Source organism: Ornithorhynchus anatinus, chromosome 2, assembly GCF_004115215.2.
Source record: "Ornithorhynchus anatinus isolate Pmale09 chromosome 2, mOrnAna1.pri.v4, whole genome shotgun sequence".
In the NCBI taxonomy this organism is placed as follows: Eukaryota; Metazoa; Chordata; class Mammalia; order Monotremata; family Ornithorhynchidae; genus Ornithorhynchus; species Ornithorhynchus anatinus.
Window position 1 is genome coordinate 34,227,063 of NC_041729.1, and position 27,913 is coordinate 34,254,975.

The 27,913-nt window shown below is 45.0% G+C and overlaps 2 protein-coding genes across 4 annotated transcripts in view; one reads left to right on the forward strand and one right to left on the reverse strand.

Moving 5' to 3' along the window:
- On the forward strand, positions 1-26,524 carry ATPAF2 (ATP synthase mitochondrial F1 complex assembly factor 2). 3 transcript variants are annotated; one of them, XM_029056401.1, is made up of 8 exons: positions 5-135; positions 14,298-14,342; positions 15,989-16,134; positions 17,596-17,693; positions 21,993-22,073; positions 23,362-23,474; positions 24,053-24,168; positions 26,125-26,524. In XM_029056401.1, the coding sequence occupies exons 1-8, from the start codon at positions 72-74 to the stop codon at positions 26,260-26,262; spliced, it is 801 nt and encodes a 266-aa protein (XP_028912234.1). In that variant the 5' UTR covers positions 5-71; the 3' UTR covers positions 26,263-26,524. The 3 variants fall into 3 exon arrangements, with proteins under 3 accessions (XP_028912236.1, XP_028912234.1, XP_028912235.1); XM_029056402.2 differs by lacking the exon at positions 5-135 and adding an exon at positions 7,110-7,182; XM_029056403.2 differs by lacking the exons at positions 23,362-23,474; positions 24,053-24,168 and having other exon boundaries at positions 1-135.
- The window catches only part of DRC3 (dynein regulatory complex subunit 3), a 43,449-nt gene continuing 39,430 nt past the window's right edge, over positions 23,895-27,913 (reverse strand). The window contains exon 14 of the mRNA XM_029056400.2: positions 23,895-24,194. Coding sequence (XP_028912233.1) covers positions 24,175-24,194 — 20 coding nt within the window. The 3' untranslated portion in view covers positions 23,895-24,174. The remainder of the gene's footprint in view (positions 24,195-27,913) is intronic.

Sequence of the window (27,913 nt, forward strand, 5' to 3'; positions counted from 1 at the left end):
GCCCGGCCCGGCTCGCCTCGCCTCGTTCCCCGCCGTTGGCGCTCCCGCTCTGAGGAGACCGGCCGCGAGGGATGTGGCGGCGCGGCCTCCGCCCGGCGGCCCTCACGCTCCGTCGGGATTACGTCCCTCCCACGGGTGAGTCGGCCGGGCCGCGCCACCCTGCTCGAAACGCCGGGGAAGGGGCCCGGCGGGCACTCTGGGGGAAGGGCACGGCCTCCTCGGCCCGCCCCAAACGCCCAGGATCAGCCTCGTAATTACAATAATAATAATGTTGCTATCTGTTAAGCGCTTACTCTGTGCCGAGCACTGTTCTAAGCGCTGGGGGAGACCCGGGGTCATCAGGTTGACCCCCGTGAGGCTCCCAGGCTTCATCCCCATTTTACACAGAGGAGGGAACTCAGGCCCAGAGAAGTGAAGTGATACTAATGTTGGTATTTGTTAAGCGCTTACTCTGTGCAGAGCACGGTTCTGAGCGCTGGGGGAGATCCAGGGTCATCAGGTTGTCCTACGTGAGGCTCCCATCTACATAGAGGTGGTAATAATAATGTTAATAATAATAATGTTGGTATTTGTTAAGCGCTTACTCTGTGCAGAGCACTGTTCTAAGCGCTGGGGGAGATCCAGGGTCATCAGGTTGTCCCACGGGAGGCTCCCATCTACATAGAGGTGGTAATAATATTTGTTAATAATAATAATGTTGGTATTGGTTAAGCGCTTACTCTGTGCAGAGCACTGTTCTAAGCGCTGGGACACATACAAGGCGATCAGGTTGTCCCACGGGAGGCGCCCAGTCTTCATCCCCATTTTACAGAGGAGGGAACTGAGGCCCAGAGAAGTGAAGTAATAATAATGTTGGTATTTGTTAAGCGCTTACTCTGTGCTGAGCACTGTTCTAAGCACTGGGGGAGATCCAGGGTCATCAGGTTGCCCCACATAGGCTCCCATCTACCTAGAGGTGGTAATAATAATATTTGTTAATAATAATGTTGGTTTTGGTTAAGCGCTTACTATGTGCCAAGGACTGTTCTAAGCACTGGGGGAGATCCAGGGTCATCAGGTTGTCCCACGGGAGGCTCACAGTTAATCCCCATTTTACAGTTGAGGTCACTGAGGCCCAGAGAAGTGAAGTGACTTGCCCACAGTCCCACAGCTGACAAGTGGCAGAGCCGGGATTTGAACTCATGACCTCTGACTCCCAAGCCTGGGCTCTTTCCCCTGAGCCACGCTGCTTCTCAATTGTAATAACAATGGGGTATTTCTTAAGCCCTCACTATGTGCCGAGCACTGTGTCATGATGCTGATAATGATGGTGGTGTTTGTTAAGCGCTTACTATGTGCCAAGCACTGTGATTAATAATGATAATGGTATTAAGCGTTTACTAGGGGCCAAGCACCATTAATAATGATAATAATGATGGTGTTTGTTAAGCAGTCAATCAATAGCTAGGTGCCACTGTTAATAATAATGATGGAGTTGGTTAAGCGCTTACTAGGGGCCAAACACTGTTAATAATAACAATAATAATGGTATTAAGTGCTTACGAGGGGCCAAGCACCGTTAATGATAATGATAATAATGATAGTATTTGTTAAGCAATCAATCAATAATTAGGTGCCACTGGTAATAATAATAATGATGGGGTTGGTTAAGCGCTTACTATGTGCCAAGCACTGTTAATAATACCAATAATAATGGTATTAAGCGCTTACGAGGGGCCAAGCACCGTTAATAATAATAATGGTATTTGTTAAGCAAGCGCTTACTAGGTGCCACTTTTAATAAATAATAGTAATGATGGTATTTGTTAAGCGCTTACTATGTGTCGAGCACTGTGTAATGGTACTAATAATGATGATGGTGTTTGTTAAGTGCTTACTAGGGGCCAAACAATAATAATAATAATGGTATTAATTGCTTACGAGGGGCCAAGCACCATTAATAATAATGATAATAATGGTATTTGTTAAGCAATCAATAATAATAATGTTGGTATTTGTTAAGCGCTTACTATGTGCACAGCGCTGTTCTAAGCGCTGGGGGAGATACAGGGTGATCAGGTTGTCCCACGTGGGGCTCACAGTTTTAATCCCCATTTTACAGATGAGGGAACTGAGGCCCAGAGAAGTGAAGTGACTTGTCCACAGTCGCACAGCTGACAAGTGGCAGAGCTGGGATTCAAACCCACGACCACGACTCCCAAGCCCAGGCTCTTTCCACTGAGCCACGCTGCTTCAATAACTCGGTGCCACTGTTAATAATAATAATTAATAATAATAATAATGATGGAGTTTAAGCGCTTACTATGCGCCAAGTGCTGTTTAATGATACTAATAATGATGATGGCATTTGTTTAAGTGCTTACTATGTACCAAGCACTGTATAATGATACTAATGATGATGATGGTATTTGTTAAGTGCTTACTAGGGGTCAAACACTGTTAATAATAATAAAAAATTCCCACTGTTAATAATAATGATGGTATTTGTTAAGCGCTTACTATGTACCAAGCGCTGTTTAATGATAATAATAATGATAATAATAATGTTTGTTAAGCGCTTACTTTGGGCCAAGCACTCTTAATAATAACAATAATGGTATTAAGCGCTTACTAGATGCCAAGCACTGTTGATAATAATGATGGTATTTGTTAAGCAAGCGCTTACTAGGTGCCGCTGTTAATAATAACGATGGTGTTTGTTAAGCGCTTACTATGTGCCAAGCACTGTTAATAATAATAACAATAATAATGGTATTCAGCACTTACTAGGGGCCAAGCACTGTTAATGATAATGATAATAATGATGGTATTTGTTAAGCAAGTGCTTACTAGGTGCCACTGTTAATAATAATAATAATAATGATGGTATTTAAGTGCTTACTATGTACCAAGCACTGTTTAATGATACTAATGATGATGGTGTTTGTTAAATGCTTACTGGGGGCCAAACACTGTCAATAATAATAATAATAATAATATTGATGGTATTTGTTAAGCGCTTACTAGGGGCCAAGCACTGTTAATAATAATAATAATAATAGTGATGGTATTTGTTAAGCCCTTCCTATGTGCCAAGCACTGTTAATAATAATAATAATAATAGTGATGGTATTTGTTAAGCCCTTCCTATGTGCCAAGCACTGTTAATAATAATAATAATAATGATGGTATTTGTTAAGCACTCACTATGCGCCAAGCACTGTTTAATGATGATAATAATGATGGTGTTGATTAAGCGCTTACTAGGGGCCAAGCACTATTAATAATAATGATAATAATGATGGTATTTGTTAACCAAGCGCTTATTAGGTGCCACTGTTCATAACAATAATAATAATAATGGTATTCGTTAAGCGCTTACTATGTACCAAGCACTGTTTAATGATAATAATAATGATGATGGTGTTTGTTAAGCGCTTACTAGGGGTCAAACACTATTAATAATAATGATAATAATGATGGTATTTGTTAAGCACTTACTATGTACCAAGCACTGTTTAATGATACTAATAATGATGATGGTATTTTTTAAGCGCTTGCTAGGGGCCAAGCACTGTTAATAATAATAATAATGATAATAATGATGGTATTTGTTAAGTGCTTACTATGTACCAAGCACTGTTTAATGATGATAATAGTGATGATTGTGTTTAAGCGCTATGTGCCAGGCATTGTTAATAATAATAATAATTGTGATGGTATTTGTTAAGCCCTTCCTGTGTGCCAAGCACTGTTAATAATAATAATATAATAGTGATGGTATTTGATAAGTGCTCACTATGTGCCAAGCACTGTTAATAATAATAATGGTATTTGTTAAGTGCTTACTGTGTGCCAAGCACTGTTAATAATAATTATAATGATGATGATGGCATTTGTTAAGCACCTACTATGTGCCAAGCACTGTTCAAAGCACTGGGGAAGGTACATCATGGCTCAGTGGGAAGAGCCCAGACCTGGGAGTCAGAGGTGGTGGGTTCAAATCCCGGCTCAGACACTTGTCAGCTGTGTGACTTTGGGCAAGTCACTTCACCTCTCTGTGCCTCAGTGACCTCATCTGTAAAATGGGGATTATTAAACCTGTGAGCCACACGGGGGACAACCCGATCACCGCATAACCTCCTCAGCACTTAGCACATAGTAAGTGCTTAACAAATGCCATTATTATTGTTATTATTATTACTACAAGGTACTAAATTTGTCCCAAGTGGGGTGCACAGTCTTAATCCCCCATTTTACAGATGAGGTAACTGAGGCCCAGAGAAGTGAAGTGACTTGCCCAAAGTCACACAGCTGACAAGTGGCAGAGTCGCGATTAGACTCCCAAGCCTGGGCTCTTTCCACTGAGCCACGCTGCTTCTCTAAGCGCTGGGGGAGATAGAAGGTCATCAGGCTGTCCCACGTGGGGCTCATAGTCTTAATCCCCATTTTACAGATGAGGTAACTGAGGCCCAGAGAAGTGAAGTGACTTGCCCAAAGTCGCACAGCTGACAAGTGGAGGAGCCGGGGATTAAGACCGGAAGCCCCATGTGGGACAGGGACTCTGTCCAACCCGATCATCTTCCATCTACCCCACTGCTTAGAACAGTGCTTCTCACGTAATAATAACAATAATGATGGTGTTTGTTACGCGCTTCCAATGTGCCAGGCACTGTTCTAAGCGCTGGGGTAGATGCAAGGTGATCAGGTGGTTCCACGTGGGGCTCACAGTCTTCATCCCCATTTTACAGATGAGGTAACTGAGGCACAGAGAAGTTAAGTATTTGCCCAAAGTCAGCGTGTAACAAATACAGTTATTATTGAGTGCCTTGGGGGCAGGGGGTGGGGTGATTATCAAGTGTTTAGAGGAGCAGTGTGGCCTACTCTGCACACAGTAAGCGCTCAATAAATATGAATGAATGAATGGAAAGAGCACAGGTCTGAAAGTCAGAGGACCGGGGTTCTAATCCCTGCTTCGCCCCTTGTCTGCTGTGTGACCTTGGGCTAATCACTTGTCAAAGCCTCAGATCCTCAGCTGTAAAAATGGGGATTAAGACGGTGAGCGCCACGTGGGACATGGATTGGGTCCATCTTGATGAACTCGTATCCGCCGCATTGCGTAGTACAGTGCCTGGCAGCGTGGCTCGGTGGAAAGAGCCCGGGCTCAAGAATCAGAGGTCATGGGTTTTAATCCCGGATCCGCCACCAGTCAGCCGTGTGACCTTGGCGGGTCACTTCACTTCTCGGTGCCTCAGTTCCCTTATCTTTAAAATGGGGATTAAGACTGTGAGCCTCCCATGGGACAACCTGATTACCCTGTATCTTGCCCCAGCGCTTAAAACAGTGCTCGGCACATAGTAAGCACTTAACAAATAGCAACATTATTATTATTATGTAAATGCTGGACAAACACCATTAAAGACAAAGTGCCCAAGTGCAGAGGCCACCCAGAAGGAAGGAAGTTGGAGGAATGAAGCCTTAATCAGGGAAGGCCTCTTGGAAGACTGAGACCGTATTTAAAAAGGCTTCGACGGGCCCCGACCTCTCTCCGTGGGCCGCCCTCTCCGTAGAGAGTAGAGGTCACGCCTTGGAGCTGGTAGCCAAGCCTTCTGTGTTTTGTCTTTCTCCCGCACCCTTTCCCTCCCCAGGGTGTGACCTTCATGGGGTAGCCTGATTAGCAACCTTCCCTCAGCGCATATGTCTGTATCTGTAATTTATTTATTTAGATTAATGGCTATCTATAGCCTCTCTAGGCTGCAGGCTGGTTGTGGGCCGGGAATGTGTCTACCAACTCTGTTTTATTGGACTCTCCCAAGTGCTTGTACGGTACAAGACAGTCCTCCAAGAAGCCTTCCTTGACTGAGTCCTCCTTTCCTCTTCCTCCATAAAAATAATGATAATAATGATGGTATTTTTTAAGCCCTTACTATTTTCCAAGCACTCTTCTAAGCACTGGGGTAATAATAATAATGTTGGCATTTAAGCGCTTACTCTATGCCAAGCACTGCTCTAGGCACTGGGGTAGATACAAGGTCAACAGGTTGTCTCACGGGGGGCTCACAGTCTTCATCCCCATTTTACAGATGAGGTCACTGAGGCACAGAGAAGTGAAATGACTTGCCCACAGTCACACAGCTGACAGGTGGCAGATTGGGATTCGAACCCATGACCTATGACTTCCAAGCCCGGGCTCTTGCCACTAAGCCACAGAGAAGTGAAGTGACTTGCCCGGAGTCCCACAGCTGGTAAGTGGCGGAGCCGGGATTAGAACCCACGACCTCTGACTCCCAAGCCTGGGCTGTTTCCACAAAGCCCTGCTGCTTCTCTGATGCCCTTCTGCATCACCCTGACTTTGCTCCCTTTATTCATCAACCTTCCCAGCCCCACAGCACTTATGTACATACCTGTAATTTATTTATTTATCTTTTCTGTCTCCCCCTCTAGACTGTAAGCTTGTTGTGGGCAAGGAATGTGTCTCCTGTTATATTGTACTCTCCCAAGTGCTTAGTACAGTGTTCTGCACGCAATAAGCTTTCAGTACGTACGGTTGACTGATCATGCATGAAAGTTGAACTTGTCATGACTTTGGGGTACGAGAGGAGAGTCCAGTCACCATTACCTGGAAAATGGCCCTGGGTGGAGTGGCGGTAATGGCCTAGCTTCAGCGATAATAATAATACTGATTATTATTATGATCTTTGTTAAGCACGTACTATGTGCCAGGCACTGTTGTAAGTGCTGGGGTAAATAGAAGATAATTGGGTTGGACACAGGACCTGTCCCACAGAGGGCCCATAGTCTTAATCCCCATTTTTCAGATAATAATAATAATGTTGGTATTTGTTAAGCGCTTACTATGTGCCGAGCACTGTTTTAAGCGCTGGGGTAGACATAGGGGAATCAGATTGTCCCACGTGGGGCTCACAGTCTTAATCCCCATTTTACAGATGAGGGAACTGAGGCACAGAGAAGTTAAGTGACTTGCCCACAGTCACACAGCCGACAAGTGGCAGAGCTGGGATTCGAACTCATGAGCCCTGACTCCAAAGCCCGTGCTCTTTCCACTGAGCCACGCTGCTTCAGATGAGTGAACCGAGGCACAGAGTTAAATGACTTGCCCAAGGTCACACCGCAGATAAGTGGTGGAACCGGGATTAGAACCCATGACCATCCACTGGACCAGGCTGTTCCTCATCACGGCGGGTAAGTGAATAGATCCTAAACGTTGGATTTAATTGATTACCTTACCACTAAAAACTGCCTAATGGAAAGAGTATTGTCCTAGGAGTCAAAAGACCTGGGTTCTAATTCTGACTCTGCCACTGGCCTGCTGTGCGACCTTCGGCAAGACAGTTAACTTCCCTGTGCCTCAGTCTCATCATCTGTAAAATGAGTTTTAGACCATGAGCTCTTTGCAGGCGTGGACTGTGTCTGTTCATTGTTATATTGTACTCTCCCAAGCGCTTAGTACAGTGCTGTGCACACAGTAATCGTTCAGCAGATACGATTGAATGAATGAGTTTTAAATATCTCGTCGCCCTTCCCTTTAGACTGTGAGACCCAAGTGGGATAGGGGTTGTGTCCCACATGATTATTTTTTGTCTACCTGAGGTTTGACTATGGCTTGGCACATAGTAAGTGCTTAAGTGCGTGGCTCAGTGGAAAGAGCCTGGGCTTCGGAATCAGAGGTCATGGGTTCGACTCCCGGCTCTGCCACTTGTCAGCTGTGTGACTGTGGGCAAGTCACTTAACTTCTCTGTGCCTGTTACCTCATCTGTAAAATGGGGATTAAGACCGTGAGCCTCACGTGGGATGACCTGATGACCCTGTATCTCCCCCAGCGCTTAGAACAGTGCTCTGCACATAGTAAGCGCTTAACAAATACCAACATTATTGAATACCACAATCAACATCATTATTATTAGTATCAGTCAAAGTATAATGCGTATGAAGCCACAGTTACCCAATAGTCTAAATTCTGAAGTTGGTAGATATGGGTGGGTTCAAAAGCGGACAGGTATAATGAAGGCAGCATATCATTATTTGAAGAGATTCTCTTAGATGGAGATACTTGGATGCTTGTTTGAAAATAAACACAACACATTTCCAGGGATTTATATAAATCCACCTGGCCTGTCCCAGAACCGCTAGTGTCTAGTTTGTACTATAGCGTTTAAATAGGAATATTCTGGGGTGGTGACACAGCAGCGTTGTTAAAATTAGGCGTTCACTCTAGCAAAATAAGGAAAAATCTTTGGGACAGACTAATTTCAAAGTGACACCAGATGGAGCTCTTTTAAAAAAGAATGGAATTTAGCAGCCCTTAAAATCGCCCACTACTCGAGATACAATTTGGAAGTTGTAGTTAATGCATTCAGAATTAATAGATGTTCAGAAGATTTTAGGAAGTTGTGTTAATCGTATTGTTCTCTTTGAGCTCTTACTGTGCATTGAGCTCTTACTGTGTGCGGCACAGCGTGGCTCAGTGGAAAGAGCCCAGGCTTGGGAGTCAGACAGAGGTCAGGGGTTCTAATCCCGGCTCTGCCACTTGTCAGCAGTGTGACTTTGGGCAAGTCACTTAACTTCTCTGTGCCTCAGTTCCCTCATCTGGAAAATGGGGATTAAGACCGTGAGCCCCACGTGGTACAACCTGATCACCTGGTATTTCCCCCAGCGCTAAGAATAGTGCTTTGCACATAGTAAGCGCTTAACAAATACCTTCATTATTATTATTATTATCACTGAGCACGTGAGAGTAAAATATATATCAGACAAGTTCCCTGTCCATGGGTTTACAGGCTAGAGGTGGAGACACAGATTAATTATAAATAAATAAATTGTGGATATGTACAAAAGTGCTGTGGGGCTAAGGGGAGGCGGGTGAATAAAAGCGACAAATCTGGGTGACAGGAGGGAGGGAGAGAAAAGGAAATGAGGGCTGTCGGGGAAGTCCTCTTGGAGGAGATTGATTCGATTACTGTGCGCAAAGCACTGTACTTAAACGCTTGGGAGAGTATAATAGAAACATTCCTGCCCACAATGAGCTCACAGTCTAGAGGGGAAGACAGACATTAATATAGGTAAATAAATTACAGATATATGCATATGTGCTGTGGGGATGGGAGGGAGAATGAACGAAGGAGCGGTGCAGAAGTGAGTGGGAGAAGAGAGGAGGGCTTGGTCAGGGAAGGCTTCTTGGAGGAGATGTCTCTTCAATAAGGCTTTAAAGTGGGGGAGAGCAATTATCTGTCCTATATGAGGAGGGAGGGGTGTTCCAGGCCAGAGGTAGGATGTGGGCAAGAGGTTGGCGGTGACATTGGTGAAATCGAGGTGCAGGGAGAAGGGTAGCATTAGAGGAACGAAGAGGACAGGCTGGGTTGTAATAGGAGATGTCCCTTCAACAAGGCTTGGAAGGCGGGGAGAGGAATTGTCTCTTGGATTTGAAGAGGGAGGGCGTTCGAACCCAGAGGAAGAACGTGGGTGGGGAGATAATAATTGTGGTGTTTGTTAAGCACTTACTCTATGCCAGGCGCTCTATGAAGCGCTGAGGTAGATACAAGGTAATCGGGTCAGTCACAGTCCCTGATCCAATTAAGGCTCCCAGTCTTAATCTCCATTTTACAGATGAGGTAATGGAGGCACGGAGAAGTGAAGTGGCACAGCAGAGAAGTGGCAGAGTTGGAATTACAACCAGGTCCTCTGACTCCCAAGTCTGTGCTCTTTCCACCGGGCCCCAACGAGTCTGAGGTGCAGTGAGAAGGTTGGCATTAGAGGAGTAAAGTGTGCGGGCTGGGTTGTAGGAGGAGAGCAGAGAGGTGAGGCAGGAGGGGGCAAAGTGGTCACTGGGATATATTATTGGGTTGTTGGTGGTCTTTTCAGACCAAAGTATCTAATCACATTGTCAATCTGAAGCTATCTGGGCCAGAATAGCTGTTTATCTTGGCAAAATTTTTAATCAATTGCATATATAGATCAGCTCTCTTTTTTTATTTGAAGTTTATTCCCACTCTAGGCTGTCAGCTCATTGTGGGCAGGAAACATGACTGCCAACTCTGTTCATTCATTCAATAGTATTTATTGAGTGCTTACTATGTGCAGAGCACTGTACTAAGTGCTTGGAATGAACAAGTCGGCAACAGATAGAGACAGTCTCTGCCGTTTGACGGGCTTACGGTCTAATCGGGGGAGACGGACAGACAAGAACAATGGCAATAAATAGAGTCGAGGAGAAGAACATCTTGTAAAAACAATGGCAACTAAATAGAATCGAGGCGATGTACATTTCATTAACAAAATAAATAGGGTAATGAAAATATATACAGTTGAGCAGACGAGTACAGTGCTGAGGGGATGGGAAGGTAGAAGGGGAGGAGCAGAGGGAAAGGGGAAAAAGAGGGTTAAGCTGCAGAGAGGTGAAGGGGTGGCGGTTGTGGTGTACTATCCCAAGTGCTTAGTACAGTGCACGGCACATAGTGCTCAATATATACTATTTTTGATGATGATTATGATGATTCGATTAATTGAATAGCTACGTATTACTGAACAGGCAATCACAGAATTAAAGGGACTTGAGGAGGTCACTTTGGCCCAGCCTCCAGCTTCCGGCAGGTCAACACCATCCCAAACAGAAGATTGTCTGTTCTGGTATTAAAACAAGCAGATATCCCTCTAAATTGCCATAAGTAATGAGAAGTAGCTTGGCCCGGTGAATAGAGCATGGGCTTGGGAGCAGACATGAGGCAGAGTCGGATTAGAGAAGCAGTGTGGCTAAGTGGAAAGAGCACGGGCTGGGGAGGCAGAGGTCATGGGTTTGAATCTCAGCTCTGTCACTTGTCAGCTGTGTGACTGTGGGCAAGTCACTTTACTTCTCTGTGCCTCAGTTACCTCATCTGTAAAATGGGGATTAAGACTATGAGCCTCACTTGGGACAACCTGATTACCCTGTATCTACCCCAGCACTTAGAACAGTGCTCTACACATAGTAAGCACTTAACAAATACCAACATTATTATTATTATTAGAACCCAGACCCTTCTGACTCCCAGGTCCATGCTGTATCTTCTAAGCCACGCTGCTTCTCTGTACTGACCAAACTTTAAGATAATTAGGATTTGGACATGCCATATCCTAAATTTAGCTTTGCCTGATAATCTTGGGCCAGATCAGAGCCAGGCAGGGGTGCACCTTATATCCCGACAGGGATCTTTTCCCAAAAAGAGTCCCTGAGCCTCAGTTTGCTGCTTTCGTTTCCTGGTAGCCAATGCCTGTTTCCTAAATTGGTACTTCCCGACATTTTTATAGCTTTTCTCCCATCCACCTTGCTTACAGCGACTCCACTGAGTGCACCCCACAACCGTAAGGAAACAGGAGTCAGTAACCTCCCCCGAGCCCCTGGGATTCAATTCTTTTAATTGCCTTCATTTGATTCCCAATGTCCAAATAAGTGGTTAATGAATCAATAAGCCTGTAACAGAATCCAGCTAATTCTCACTTTAGTGCACAAACCCTTTAGAAGCTCTCACAAACGTGCTATACTTAACCATGCCAAGCACTGTATAGAATATCTTGAATTTTATAAAGGGGCGAAGTGGTTAAATATTAGTATGTTTGTGAGAGCTTTCAAAGGGTTTGTGCACCAAAGCGAGAATTAGCTGGGTTCTCTTATAAGCTAATTGATTCATTAATCACTTATTTGGACATTGGGAATCAAATGAAGGCAGTTTGGGCAAAAATCAGTCAAATATGTTCACGGGTGGGATATCTGATTGATTGCAAAAGAAGACTAGTGTTATCTCGTTTAAGCAGGAGAATCCAAGGTTTGAGCCTCTTTAAATCCTTCTTTCAGAATATTCTTGTGGGGGTATATTATTCATAATAAGAACTTGTGCAGTATATTAGAAAATGTTAGCCCAATTAGAAAACGTGAGATTGAGATACAGTTTCCTTGGAATTTCTAGCTTCTCTAAATGCATTTGAATTTTGTCATGTCAAGATTTTATGTGTTAATAAAGGAAGGGAAGGAAACTACTTAACTTTCTTTTTTTTGTTTGCTTTAAAATTACTCTGTCAGTAACAGAAGTGGGAGCAGCATGGCCTAGTGGAAAGAGCACGGGCCTGGGAGTCAGAGGACCTGAGTTCTAATTCCGGCTCCACCACTTGTCTGCTTGTGACTTTAGGCGAGTCACTTCACTTCTGTATGCGTCAGATACCTCGTCTGTAAAATGGAGATTAAGACTGTGAGCCCTATGTGGGAAGGGAACTGTGTCCAACCTGATTATTCTGTATCTAGCCCTGCTGTTAGTACAGTTCCTGGCATATAGTAAGCACTTAAATAACATTTTTTAAAAAAAGTGCCAGAAGGTATGAGATCTAAACAAATGAACGGCTTTGCGTATTTTACAGATACTAGAGATAGTTATTGTCCGAAGCTCCCCAAATTTGATATTTTCCTTTTACTGGGAAAGCGCAAGGTTGGTAATCTAATTTACTAGAGATTTAACTCCCTCTTAAGTAACAGGGCACATAGATTCAGTTTTTCATGCTAGAGTTTTCATCAAAATGATCAAAAGACATAATTCAGAGTTTGTGCATTGAATAGCAATAATAATAATAATTTCGGTATTTGGAAAGTACTCTGTGTCAGGCAGTGTTCGAATCCCGGCTCTGACACTTGGCAGCTGTGTGACTGTTGGCAGGTCACTTCATTTCTCTGTGCCTCAGTTACCTCATCTGTAAAATGGGGATTAACTGTGAGCCTCCGTGGGACAACCTGATTACCCCAGTGCTTAGTACAGTGCTCTGCACATAGTAAGCGCTAAACAAATACCAACATTATTATTATTATTATTATTCTAAGTGCTGGAGTAGGTACAAGATAACCAGGTTGGACACCGTCCCTGGCCCACAGAGAGTTCACAGTCTTAATCCCCATTTTACAGGTGAGAGCACTGAGGCCCAGAAAAGTGAAGTGACTTGCTCACGGTGTCACAACAGACAAGTGGCAGAGCCAGGATTAGAATTTAGGTCCTTCTGACTTCCAGGCCCCTGCTGTCGCCACTGGACCGCGTGAAGGGAGGTTGGGGCTTTCTGCCGGGGACCCAAGAAAGCTGGTTAATGAGGTTAATTGAATAGAGGTGGGTTAAAAAGGCTCTTGGAACTCCAGCTGCTCGCTGCCTACAGTGACTTGCCTCATCAGAGTCAGGGGTGCTCTTGAGGGTCCCCTGATCATGCCGGAAATGTGTTAACTGTTTTTTCTACTGCCATCCAAAATCTAGGTCACTGGCACATTCAGGATCTTTATATTTGGACAAAGAGAGGGCTCTGGGGGAAGCGTAAACCCAGTCAGCTTTTAGACAAGTCACCGAAGCTAACCTGTCCTAAAAACCAATCGATCAGGGCTTAAGCGAGTAGCACCAAGCAAACTGGTAAATATCGCTCAACTGTAGGAGTTCTAAACATCTCTCAACTTTAGGAGAAGCAGTGTGGCGTAGTCGACAGGGCGTGGGCCTGGGTTAGAATCCCAGCTCCACATGTGGGACACAAACTGTGTCCCACCTGATTATCTTGTATCTACCCCAGCGCTTAGTACAGTGCCTGGCACATAGTACGTACTTTAACACCATTAAAAAGAATCCTTTTAAAAGTAATTGATTTTAATATAGTAAAAGTGAGAAGAGGCATGGTCTATTGGAAAGAATAGGAAGCAGCGTGGCTCAGTGGAAAGAGCACGGGCTTAAGAGTCAGAGGTCGTGGGTTCTAATCGTGGCTCTGCCACTTGTCAGCTATGTGACTTTGGGCAAGTCATTTAGCTTCTCGGTGCCTCAGTTACCTCATCTGTAAAATGGGGATTAAGACTGTGAGCCTCACGTGGGGCAACCTGATTACCCTGTATCTACGCCAGCACTTAGAACAGTGCTTGGCACAACATTATTATTATTATTATTATTATTAAAGAGCATGGGCCTGGGAGTCAGAGGACCTGGGTTCTAATCCTGGCTCCACCATTCATCTGCTGTGTGACTGGGCAAGACACTTCACTTCTGTGCCTCAGTTCCCTCATCTGAAATTGGGGATTCTAGACCTGTTCTCCCTTCTACTGTGAGCCCCATGTGGGACCTGATTATCCTGTATCTACCCCAGTTCTTATTACAGTGTTTGACATGTAGACACATGCTTAACAGATACCACAATTATTATTGCTAATAATAATAATAAAAAAGAGAGCAGTTTTTGAGTACAGATTTTTAGTCATGATGCAGTCTCTAATGTTTTGTAAGGCATCTTTATTCAACAGTATTTTCACTTGCTTTTTCTTTCAGAAAGAAAGAAATTTTATCAGAATGTAAGCATCACACGTGGGGAAGGTAAGTGTCAAACCACATACCACAGTAGACCCTCATGAGAACCCATCTCTAAATGTCTAATTTCTAACCGAACAATTTGCTTATTCAGTCCTGAAAAGGATTTAAATATGAACAGCAGAGGAAAAGTTAAGTAAAACGAATGCAAAAATAAAGCAATGAGAGATACTGTGGTACTCTAAACCTGGCTCTGCCACTTGTCAGGCAAGTCACCTCATTTCTCTGTGCCTCGATTTCATCATCTGTAAAATGGGGATTAAGACTGTGAGCCCCGCGCGGGTCAAGCTGATAACCCCAGTGCTCCAAACAGTGCTTGGCGCATAGTAAGCCCTTAACAAATACCGTCATTATTATTACTGTGAGCATGCTCCGTGTCCTTCAGTCAATCAATTGTATTGAGTGCTTATTATGTGCAGAGCACTGTACTAAGCTTTTAGGAGAGCACAGTACCACAGAATTAGCAGACTCGTTCCCTACCCACAGCAAACTTACAGTCTAGAGGGGGAGATGGACATTAATATGAAAAAAAAATCATTTATAATATATAATTTAAAGATTCAGTGGCAAGAGAAAGGGGTTGTGGGTGAAATGTGAGCTCAGCAGAGAACACAGGGGATGTGAATCGTGGGATGATTTTCCAGGAGAGTGGTCTTGCAGTAGAGCATTTCGGCAGACTGCACCTGAAAACAGCAGTTCTTCTATAGCACCTCTGTCAGCCGGAAATATTCATGAATACAGATGAGAGCAAGATGGTGTTAAAGGGTGTGGAAAGCATCCTTGAAGGTTCTCTTTGGAACAGTAGCTTGTAAGTGCCAATTTCACCTAGTTAGGTGTCTTAAAAATTCATCTATCAGCATTAGATGGCTATCTTTTTTTTTTAAATGAACGAGCCCGAGTTAAAACAATTTTTTCACATCAGGAAGGTTGCTAGAATAGGTGGGAGATTTTCCTTTCCATTTCAATCAATCAATCAATCATTTGTATTTTTTGAGAGTTTACTGTGTGCAGATCACTGAACTAAACAGTTGAGAGACACTACGGTATACCAATATACAGAGTTTGGAAACACATTCCCTGCCCACAGTGAGCTTATTTCATCAGATAATGTAAATTCTCTGGAGAGGAGACTCTTTCTCTTCCTGAGATTTGCATTATTCTTGGAGGCGCTAATCCCGGCTCTGCCACTTGTCTGCTGTGTGTTGGCGCTTACTGTGTGCAGAGCACTGAACTAAGCAGTTGAGAGAGAGTACGATATAGCAATATAACAGAGTTAGTAGACACGTTCCCTGCCCACAGTGAGCTTATTTCATCAGATAACATAGTCTCTGGAGAGGAGACTCTTTCTTTTCATGAGATTCGCATTATTCTTGGTGGCCCTTATCCTGGCTCTGCCACTTGCCTGCTGTGTGTTGGGCAAGTCTGTTAAATGCTGCACCTCATTTTCCTTTCTGTAAACTGTAAGATTGTGAGCCCCATGTGGGACAGGGACTGAGTCCAACCTGATGACCATGTATGTATCCCAGCAATTAAAAAAGTCCTTGGCACATAGCGCTTAACAAATACCTCAATTGTTATTTCATCTGTGATTTCTGAAAGGTTTATTTTTCTCCCCCCCTCCCCCCCCCCAACCTCCCCACCTGCCGTTCAAGGTGGCTTTGAGATAAACCTGGATCATAGGAAGCTGAGAACTCCCCAAGCCAAGCTGTTTACGGTTCCCAGTGAAGCTTTGGCCATAGCTGTGGCCACGGAATGGGATTCCCAACAGGACACCATCAAGTTTTACACCATGCATTTGGTAAGATGTTCCAAGAGATTTGAGGGGGAAGGAGAGAGATCGTTCAGATTTAACTGAGTCGAAAGGACTGAACGGAATTATTGTTGTAAAATTCCTCCCCCGATCCCAGCCAGAGATGGTTCTCCCGAAAGAGCCCGGACAATCTGGGGACCAGGGGTTTTCCCCCGACGAGTGCCAACCTGACCTGGACTTCGCCGAGCAACCGTAGGTTCACTGGGGCCACCTTGGGCCCAACCCAGTGATTCTTGGGGCCGCTCCCATTTGCCAAGATGGAGAGATCACCTAACCTTACCTTCTTCCCGCCTTCTCCCCTGAGGCGGGAAGTCATCGGCTTAGTGGTTGGAGCACAGGCCTGGGAGTCAGGAGGACCTGAGTTATAATCCTGGCTCCGCCCCTTGTCTGCTGTGTGATGTTGGGCAAGTCACTTACCGTCTCTGTGCCTCAGTTACCTCATCTGTAAAAGGCGGTTAAGAGTGTGAGCCCCATGTGGGACAGGGACCATGTCCAACCTGATTAACTCGTATCTACAATGCTTGGCACATAATAAGCGCTTAACAAGTACCATTATTATTATTAGAATCGGAGGGAGGAGTGTCCGCAGTCTGATGACGTATCACTGTGGGAGGAGTCGCTGGATCTCCGTCCTGTTCTTCGTGGATGGGGAATAGGAGACCCAGAAAGATGGAGTGATTTAGGAAAAGTCTCGGAGGATGCTGAGTTCCCTGGGCTACATAATCCAGACCTCCAAGTTTCCTGAGACAGGAATTGTTTTTCTAGTTCAGTAGCCTGTCCAGACCGTTCAGGCCCAACGCTCAATTATGTCTCTAACTTAGATGGGTCAGCACAGACATTAAGAATAAATGGAGCCATTATTAAGAGCCCTCTCTTCACACTAGTAGAGTGTATTGCCCTAAACCTTAAATTTCTGAGAGTTAATTTTGATTTTGTATTCCTTCTATACTTAGTATCCAGTCCGTGTTTTGAGGAAATATTGTGTATCTTTATGTTTTCCCCTAGAAGGCAGAGAAATCATAATATGTCCTTCTGGTTGTTGTTTTACCGTCTTCAGGTAATTAGCCAAAATGTTACCGTAGGTCGGAGGCTTTTACAAGAATCCTGACAAGATTTGAATACCTTATAGCATTAGGGGGAGCTGTGAGGGAGAGCGATAGATACGTTTGGCTCTTTGATTAATCTGGCATTTCTGTGACTCATGGGCAACTTTCTGGGCTCTTGAGTCAGGGTGGAAGAGAAGTTTTAGTCTCATCACCACATCCAGGAGGTTGAATTGGGAAACTTCGACCATCCCCTGATTCCGTGTCTTTCTGTCGGTTTAGCATTATATTAGCATGGTGAGTTATTTGCCTTCGCCAGGCCTTTTTCGGAATGAAAATTACTGTTACCTCGAAACCCTGCTCTGCTAACAGCTGGGGTTTCTTTGTTGTTTTTTATTTGATTCAGACCACACTGTGCAACACTTCTTTGGACAATCCGTCTCAGCGAAGCAAAGATCAGCTCATCAGAGCGGCTGTGAAGTTTCTGGACACAGATACCGTCTGGTAGGACATACCTGAACTGAAATTCTCGTAATGGCAGGGTGGGGGGGGAGTGAGAGAGAGAGAGACTGAAAACTGACTTTTTTGGAGTAAAGTGGTTTGTGTGTGTGATATAGTGCCTGTAAAAAGTGACTTTTTTTTTTTGGAGTAAATTTAATGTCAAGCCCCAAGGAAATCTGATGTTATCTGCTTATCTACAGAACCAGAATTTCCTGGGCAGAAGCAACAGCCTTAACTTGTTGCTCCTCACCACTCTTCAGGGTGGCTAATCCTATGTGACTCATATGGTCAATTGATGTCTTTCAAGCCCTGCAAGACTCCTAGATCAAAGTGGTCATCTTCCTCTATATAGATATAAACACACACACACACACACACACATAGATTAAGGTGGGTTTTTGTGTGGGATTAAGCACAAAGTATTTGCCAGGCATTGTACTGAGCACTGGGGAGATACAAGATCATTCGGTTGGATACAGTCCATGTCCCACATGGTGCTCACAGAAGCAGCGTGGCTTAGTGGAAAGAGCCCGGGCTTGGGAGCCAGAGGTCGTGGGTTCTAATCCCGGCTTCACCACTTGTCTGCTGTGTGACCTCAGGCAAGCCACTTCACTTCTCTGTGCCTCAGTTACCTCATCTGTAAAATGGGAATAACGACTGTGAGTCCTACGTGGGTCAACCTGCTTATCTTATATCTATCCTGGTGCTTGGAACATAGAAAGCACTTATTAGATACCGTAATTATTATTACTGTTATTAAATCCCCATTTTATTCATTCAGTTGTATTTATTGAATGCTTACTGTGTGCAAAGCACTGAGCTAAGCATTTGGGAGACTACAGTATAACAATTAACAGATACGTCCCTGCCCACGGCGAGGACACAGTCTAGCGGGAGACAGACATTAGTATACATAAATGGTATATACATGAGTGCCGTGGGGCTGGGAGGGGGGATGAATGAAGGGAATAAGGCAGGGCGATGCAGAAGGGAGAGAGAGGAGAGGAGGACTTGGTCAGGGGACACTTCTTGGAGGAGATGTGCCTTCGGTAACACTTTGAAGTGGGGGGAAGCAATTGTCTGTCTGATATGAAGAGGGAGGGCGTCAAGGCCAGAGGCAGGATGTGGGCGAGAGGTCAGTGGCGAGATAGATGAGATGGAGGAACAGTGAGGTTAGCATTAGAGGAGTGAAGTGAGCAGGGTGGGTTGTAGTAGGAGAGTAGCAGAGTGAGGTAGGAGGGACGCAAGGTGACCGAGTGCTTTCAAGCCAATGGTGAGGAGATTTTGTTTGATGTGGAGGTGGCTGGGCAACCACTGGAGGTTCTTGAGGAGCAGGAAAACATGATCTGAACGTTTTTGTAAGAAAATGATCCAGGCCACAGAGTGAAGTATGGACCGGAGTCGGGAGAGACAGGAGACAGGGATGTTCAGCAAGGAGGCTGAAATAATAAGACGGGATAGGATAAGTGGTTGTTTTAATAGGGTAGCAGTTTGGGTGGAGAGGAAGGGGTGGATTTTAGTGATGTTGTGAAGGTAGAACTGACAGGATATAGTGATGGCTTGAATATGTGGTTTGAATGACAGAGGAGTCGAGCATAACGCCAAAGTTCTGGGCTTGTGAGACAGGAAGGATGGTGGTGCCATCTACAGTGATGGCAAAGTGGATGTCCTGTCACCTTAAATTTAGTATGGCTAAAACTGAACTTCAGTTGAAGAACAAGCTTGAAGAACAAGCTCTCATAGGCAAGTGGTGGAGCCGGGATTAGAACCCAGACCCTCTGACTGCGAGGCCCAGGCTCTTTCCACCAGGCCACACTGCGCAGCTCTCCATACTGCTGTACTGTTCGAAATGAAAATGAAAGTGAAGAACAAGTATGCTGATGGTCTGGCCTGCCACCTGGCAGCCTGTGTGCTGGGTGGTCGCTATTAATAATAATGTTGGTATTTGTTAAGCGCTTATTATGGGCAGAGCACTGTTTAAGCGCCGGGGTAGATACAGGATAATCAGGTTGTCCCACGTGAGGCTCACATTCTTAATCCCCATTTTACAGATGAGGTAACTGAGGCCCAGAGAAGTGAAGTGACTTGTCCTTAGTCACACAGCTGAAAATGCAATTGAGCAGGAACTGTATTGAATCGTATTTATTCCGTGTTTACTGGGTGCAAAGCCCTGTATTAATAATAATAATATTGGTATTTGTTAAGCGCTTACTATGTACAGAGCACTGTTCTAAGCACTGGGGTAGATACAGGGTAATCAGGTTGTCCCACATGAGGCTCGCAGTTAATCCCCATTTTACAGATGAGGGAACTGAGGCCCAGAGAAGTTAAGTGACTTGCCCACAGTCACACAGCTGACAAGTGGCAGAGCCGGGATTCGAACTCATGACCTCTGACTCCCAAGCCCGGGCTCTTTCCACTGAGCCACGCTGCTTCTCTAAGCGCTTAACGATAGAGAAGTAGTGTGACCTAGTGGATGTAGACCATGGGCCTGGGAGTCAGAAGGACCTGGGTTCTAATTCTGGCTCCACCACTTATCTGCTGTGTGACCTTGGAGAAGACACTTCTCTGTGCCTCAGCTGTAAAATGGGGACTAAGACCCCAGGCCCCACATTGGACAGGGACTAAGTCTGACTTGATTAGCTTGTATCTGCCCCAGCACTTAGTACAGTGTCTGGCACATAGGAAGCACATAACAAATACCATTTAAAAAACCCAAACATATACATTAAGTGTTGTTTTATTAACGTTTAATTCAGAGGGAGAGTTAAGTGAAATAAAATGTCAGGCCAGGATTTGATTATATGAAATGTAGGGTGGCTGGCCTAAGTGAACCGTTTTTCTTGTGTGTTATATTATGGTTCATTTAAAAGTTGACATCTTTGTGATCCCTAATTAGTCAAAAAGTAAAATAAACTTTTTAATTTTATGTTAAGTATTAAATGCTTATGATATGTCAAGCATTATTCGAAGTGCTCAGGCTAGATACACTCCCTGTCCAATATGGAACTCAGAGTCCAAGTGGGAGGGCGAACAGGAAGTGAACCCCCATTTTGCAGTTGAGGAAACTGAGGCAGGGAAGTTAAGTGACTTGTCCAAGGTCACACAGGCAAATAGCAGAGCTGGAATTAGAACCCAGGTTCTCTGACTCTCGGGCCTGCCCCCTTTTTACTAAATTATGCTTTTTCTAATGGTATTTGTCAAGTGCTCACTATGCACCAACGACTCTTTTAAGTGCTGAGGTAGATATGACAGGTCAAATACAGTCCCTGTCCCACATGGGGCTCACAGCCTAACTAGAAGGAAAAGCAGGTACTGTATCCCCATTTTGTAGTTGCGGAAACTGAGGCACAGAGCAGTTGAGTGACTTTCCCAAAGTCACAAGGCAGGCAAGTGGCAGAGCCGAGGATTAGAACCCAAGTCCTGTGGCTCCTAGGCCCGTGCTCTAATCCACTAGGTCACCCGCTTTCCCATGGCCTGGTGGATTCACTAGACATTGAGTCTGACTTAAGCTAATGTTGGACACATGACTGACTAGCAGTCCTGGTAAGTGAATTCCTAAATTGCCACCCTCTGGGACAAGATATTAAGGATTGGACCTCTTTAAGAGAACTACTCCCCCGCCCCCCACCTCCATTTAGGCCTTGAGGTAGGTTGGGAGTGGAGAGAAGACTTTCTTTTAGTAAGTACCATTAGCATTCCATCACCTTGCCCCCTCCTACTTCACCTCACTTCTCTCCTTCTACAACCCACCCCGCACACTTTGCTCCTCTAGTGCTGACCTTCTCACTCTGCTTCCGTCTCGCCTGGCTCGCCGCCGACCCCTAGTCCACGTCCCGCCTCTGGCCCGAAACTCCTTCCTCAAATCTGACAGACAATTACTCTTTCCCCCACTTCAAAGCCTTATTGAAGGCCCATCTCCTCCAAGAGGCCTTCCCAGACTAAGCCCCACTTTTCCTCATCTCCCCATCCCTTCTGCGTCACCCCGACTTCCTCCCTTTGCTCTTCCCCCTGCTCCCAGCCCCACAGCACTTATAACCATATCTGTCATTTTATTTATTTGTATCGATGTCTGTCTCTCCCCCCTAGACTGCAAGCTCATTGTGGGCAGGGAATGTCACTGTTTATTGTCGTATTGTACTTTCCCAGGTACAGTGTTCTGCTCACAATAAGCACTCAATAAATATGATTGAATGAATGAATGAAATGAATACCATTAGTCTTTTTCCTTTGTATCACTAACGCTGCACAAAGAAACTATATATTTTAGTAATGAAGATTATTTTTATTATTACAAATTAGCTACCGAGTGGAGGAGCCAGAGACGTTAGTAGAACTGCAAAAGAACGAGTGGGATCCAATTGTAGAATGGGCTGAGAAAAGGTAAGCCCTCCTGTAATTGGGGTTTTGCTTTTCTTCACATCCACTATCGCCCCCGTTCGCGGGCCCCATCCAATATCCCCCCAACCCCCGTTAGTAGGCTTTTGTGCCTTCAGGCTTGCATCCTCTGATTCACCTTTTATCACAGGAAATCCGATTTTTAGAACATGAATTGTGGTATTTAAGCACTGACTAAGTGCCAAGCACTGTTCTAACCACCGGAGTAGATACAAGGTAGTCGGGTTGGACACAGTCCCGTCCCACATGGGGCTCACAGTCTTAATCCCCATTTTACAGATGAGGTAACTGAGGCACAAAGAAGTGAAGTGATTTGCCCAAGCTCACACAGCAGACAAGTGGCAGAGCCGGGATTATAACCCATGTCCTCTGACTCCCAAACCCGGGCTTTTGCTGCTAGGCCACGCTGCTTTTTTTATGATAGAGCCAGCAGGGAAAAGCTTTTCCTATTGAAGAGGCTTTTTCGGTGTGCAGCAATTATTTCTGAGTGACAGAATCTCAGTCACTGCTTTCCTTTCAGGGCAAAACCTTGGTGATGCCTTGCCTGGGTAGGATTTTGATATCAGTCTGGAGGAAAATTAAGGTAACAGAAGCTACTAACAGGAAATGTAACTGTTCCCAGAATCAATCAAATGGTATTTATTGAGCGTTTATTGTGTACGGAACATTATACTAAGCACTTGGGAGAGGACAATACAGCAGAGTGGGTAGTCATGTTCCCTTTCCACAGCAAGCTTACAGAATCTTCCTCTGCACCAAATGATGTCTCGCCACAGGCCTGGAACACCCTCCCTCCCCAAATCTTCCAGACAGTAACTCTCCCCTGCTTCAGAGCCTTTTTGAAGGTACATCTCCTCCAAGACGCCTTTCCTGACTAAGCCCTCCTTTCCTCTTCTCCCACTCCATTCTGCATCACCCTGACTCGCTCCCTTTATTCATCCCCCCTTCCAGCCCCAAGCCCTTATGTAATATATGTAATTTATGTATATTAATGTCTGTCTCTCCCTTTAGACTCTAAGCTCGTTGTGGACAGGGAATGTGTCTGCTTGTTGTTGTATTGTACTCTCCCAAGGGCTTAGTACAGTGCTCTGCACACAATAAGTGCTCAATAAACACAATTGAAGGAATGAATGAATGTCTACTTAGCGGAGTAAATTGGTGGTAATTTGGGGGCAGCTTGAAGGGATTGGGAACCTAGAGCCACTCGGCTGTTCGGTTCTTCCCCTCGCTAGGTCGTCTTTGAAAGGTAAAGTTTTAGCGCTTGCCGTTTCAGATACAATGTCCAAATTGGATCCTCCACTAGTATCCTGGGGCCCAGCATCCCAGCCAAGACCAGAGACGTTTTCATCAGCCATTTGGCCTCTTATAACATGTGGGCCTTGCAAGGTAAGGGAGCTGCAGGGAAAGGGAAAGGGAAGGGACGTGGGCTTCTGTAAATTAGTCTTTTAAAACCTCATTATCCCTTAAGGGTAATCTTTCACAGAGGAAGTCCTTCAGACAGCGGTTTGGGTCCAGGATGTACTCACTAGGTGCTTTTTAAATTATTTGCTCAACTCACCAATTGCTACCGAGTTGATCAGGAGTCCCGCGTTAGGATAGCTGCCCCCCTCGATGGGAACGACGGCCCACACAGCTTTGGGAGGCTGGATTCCCAGACTTGTTCATCCTAGGGCTCGGAAGAGATCTGAGAGTTTCCCGTTAGGATGGAACAAGGCCCAAAATAGTGATTTTTGCAAAATGTCCTCACCTCATTAAGATCCCTAACTCTTATCTACCCTTAAACTCAAAATGAAAAGTTGACCTCTCTGTTATTTAGTCACCTTTTTTTAATTATTTTTACACTTTCTCCCCTACACCCTTTCATTTTAGTTCCTTATCTTCCTATCCCGTTCCACCGTGGAGGAACTGGTATACCACGGGGGCAAAGGCAAACATTAAAAGATTTTTGCCCTTTGGTCCTCCAGGTATAGAATTTGTGATCACACAGTTGAAGTCTATGGTCCTGTCCCTGGGGTTGATCGACCGGCACCTTACGGTAGAAGAGGCTGTGCTTCTGTCTCGGCTGGAGGAGGAATATCAGGTGGGCTCAATTTGTAGAGAGGAAATCTAAGTTGAAAAATAAGACCATTATAAATAGCCTGAGCAGCCGTTTTGTCTTAAGTCAAAACAAAACATGTTTGACAAAGCCTGATCCAGGAAGAATTACATTTAGTTATTAAATTACCCTCAGTTCTCTAATAATGGAGGAGCAATGTTCTTGACACCGCTCCCATATTGTAGCTTGACCAGTTCTGCACTCAAGTACACAACCACTGCTTCCTTCGTCACATCACATTTTGTCCAGGTTGATGTACAAAGTCAGAAAATGGTTCCCTAAATTCCCAGCAGCCACCTAGCCGAAACACATATGCATTACATTATTACCATTGTTTTGTTACATTATATTAATATAATATTGGATGTACGTTATTATAATGTATTTTAATAATATATGTGATATTATATAATGGTAGTTGATAGGCACATTTCTAAGCGCAGGGGTAGACACAGGCTTATCAGGTTGGACACATGGGAATCGCAGTCTCAGTAGAAGGGAGAACAGGTATTTAATTCCCATTTTACAGGGGAGGAAATCGAGGCACAGAAAAGTTAAGTGACTTGCCCGAGATCACACGGTAGGTAAGTGGCAGAGTCAGGATTATAACCCGGGACCTCTGCTTCCCAGGCCAGGGTTCTTTCTACTTGGCCCCTTTGCTTCTCATATTTAAAAACAGGCATTATGGAAGAACTGTATATCGGTTTTGGTTTATATTATCATACATTTAAAAATGCTTTATAATAAAGTAAAATATAATAATACCACAACTAGTAGGGGAGTTTTTTTATTGTTTTTGTGTTTTGATTTTATTTTAATGGTATTAAGTGCTTACTTTGTACCAGGCACTATACTAGGAGTTGGGGAAGATACAGGGTAATCAGATTGGACAGAGTCTATGACCCATGTAGGGCTCTCTCAGCCTTAATCCCTCTTTTACAGATGAGGTAACTGAGGCACAGAGAAGTAAGGTGATTTGCCCAAGGTCACACCCCGGACAAGTGGCGGGGCAGAGATTATAACCCAGGTCCTTCTGACTCCCAGGCCCATGATCTGTTAGAGAAGCAGCGTGGCTCAGTGGAAAGAGCACGGGTTGGAGAGTCAGAGGTCATGGGTTCTAATCCCGGCTCTGCCACTTGTCAGCTGTACAAACAGTCCACTAACAACAGACTTGGTAGACACGATCCCTATTTCATTCAGGATCTGTTTTCCTCTTCGGATCCACGTTGCTAGAACAGGACTTTCCCGGGCTTAAGCCCCTGACCTCTTTTTGAATTCCTTCGGGTTTTGGTAGCTCATGGCCTGAAGTTGGAAACACTGAAAACATTGTTGGTCTTGGCGAGCAAGCATTGAGTATTCTCCCTCCCTGGACTAGGACCCTGGAGGTCCCAGGGGAAATCAGCTCAGTTTCAGGTCTGTGTCAGGCCTCCCCGAGCCTATTCCTGTTACGGAAATTAACTCTACTGGGGCCCAGGGAACCGCAGGGCATAGAAGCAACACGGCGTAGAGGCTAGAGCACGGGCCTGGGAATCAGAATCCTGGCTACACGATATGTCTGCTGTGTGACCTTGGGCAAGTCCACTTCTCTGGGGCTCAGTTACCTCATCTATAAAATGGGGATTGGGATTGTGACCCCCAACATGGGACAGGGACTGTGTCCAACCCAATTTGCTTGTATTCACTGCACCCCTTAGTACAGTACTTGGCACATCGCAAGCGCTCAACAAATTCCATTATTATAATTACTATGAGTAATAGTAATAAATCTCCTCAGATTCATTTTTGAACCCGAGTCTCTGGGTGGAATTACGAAACCTTTGCTAATGTCTCTGCTTAAAAATCCAACATTATTTTGTTGGGTGTGTTTTTTCCTTAGATTTGATCAAGGAAGCATTCAGTGTTATTTATTTGACTGTCCATGCCCGGTTGTTCTCTTGTCAGATCCAAAAATGGGGTAACGTGGAGTGGGCCCACGACTACGAGCTGCACGAGCTACGGGCCCGGACGGCCGCCGGAACCCTCTTCGTTCATCTTTGTTCAGAAAGTTCCATCACCAAACACAAGCTGCTGCAGGACTGAGCCTCCCCGACTTGCTGGGAGAACAGGGACGACCCCGGATAGGGATAGGCGGAAAAAGACAACATTTCTTCAAGCTGCCACCTAGAAACCGGACCTACACGGATTGTGGAGGGATGTCGGCCTCCGCTCGGCATTCAAAGCGGATGGCATTTTAAAGACCTTCTACCCACAGCAGGGAATAGCTTGTGGGAGAATCTACAGCTGGTTCGGGCCTGGTGGTACCGTGTCCGCTGCTTATTAAATGTTTTTCCAAGGTCAACCAGCCAGTGGTATTTGTTGAGCGCTTACTGTGCACGGGGCGTTTGGGAGAGTCCACTAATAACAGAGTCGGTAGACACAATCCCTATTTCAGACCTTGATTCATTTAGGATCTGTTTTCCTCCCCAGATCTGTGTTGCCCCAGCAGGGCTTTCCTGAGATTTATCCCCTATCGTTTTTTGAATTCTTTCGGGTTTCGGTAGCTCACGGGCTGAAGTTGGAAACACCAAAGCATTGTTGGTTCTTGGCGAGCAAGCACCGAGTATTCTCCTTCTCTGGACTAGGTTTCTTTGGTTTTTAACCCAAGAATCTCCTGCAGGGATGTCAGCTTTCATTTAAGCCAATTGTCTCTCCTTTTTAGTACTGGGGAACTTGCACTGGATGGTCTTTTCAGGAAGAAGGAAAAGATATTGCAGATGGTTGGAAACCCAGAGGGAATACGGGTTAAAGATCACCAGACTCGCAAACCATATTTAGCGTGAGTTTGCACTAATAGCCGCAGGGGATATCTCCCTCACTGCCCGGCTAGTTTCGGATGCAGAACTTAAACACGTATCGTGTTCGAGGCCTCGTTTCGTCACTGTCGTCTACAGCTTCTTTGGGAGACTTTAGAACAGTGTAAGGGGCACAATCAGATTTTCAAGACGGCCTCTCTACTGTAATAAGCTTGATGGGAAAAATGTCTTTTGCCAACTTGGATTTAAAATGGCAGAAAGAATTACAAATTAGAGGAAGCAGGGGCCATCGCAGAGTTGGAGAGCTGGCACTGTGAATTCTCTCATATACATTGAAACTCTTTTCTCATCCCCTCCAGCGAGAGTGAAAGTCTTCTACAAAATTCCCGATATTCTGCCAAAGAGCAACTTTCCGGCAGGAAAGAAAATTGCCGCAGAGCAATTAGCAATGACCGTCCCTTCTTTCCCGATTGCTCTGGCTCCCCCACCCCCTCCCCTTTAGATGAAAGAGTCAGTAACCAGCAAGGGAAGAATCGTGTCAGTCTTCAGTCTGCCCAGACAGGCCCGCCGCTCCGACGGAAATAAGATGGAAATGAAGAGACGAATCGCTTGGGGAGACATCATGGCTGGCGGGATCGACTTTCCGGTAACGCTTAACGGCGGCCTCTGAGGAGCCCCAGCCGACTGAACTGCTACAGGGATTAGCTTTGAGGCTTCACCTTTGTCAAGTTTAAATGAGTTTCAGGAAGATGTGTATTCTGGGGCTGTACACCATCATTTACATTTTGTTCATTTTGAAGCTTTTCCGATAGAATTACCCTTTCGTTCCCGTAGGAGCAGAGGGTTTAGTGAAAGATACCCCACAAAACGTCACGTGGGCATCTCTCCCACGAGAGGTGTTAAGTCTTGGTGAGAAACCGAAGTGTCACCCTTCGGGT

Bases quoted from the DNA above. Each gene is read 5' to 3' on its own strand.
- ATPAF2 (XM_029056401.1), top strand. From the start codon at position 72: ATGTGGCGGCGCGGCCTCCGCCCGGCGGCCCTCACGCTCCGTCGGGAT. The intron at 136-14,297 runs GTGAGTCGGCCG...TTTTTCTTTCAG, and splicing joins GGATTACGTCCCTCCCACGG to AAAGAAAGAAATTTTATCAG. The intron at 22,074-23,361 runs GTAAGCCCTCCT...TTGCCGTTTCAG, and splicing joins GTAGAATGGGCTGAGAAAAG to ATACAATGTCCAAATTGGAT.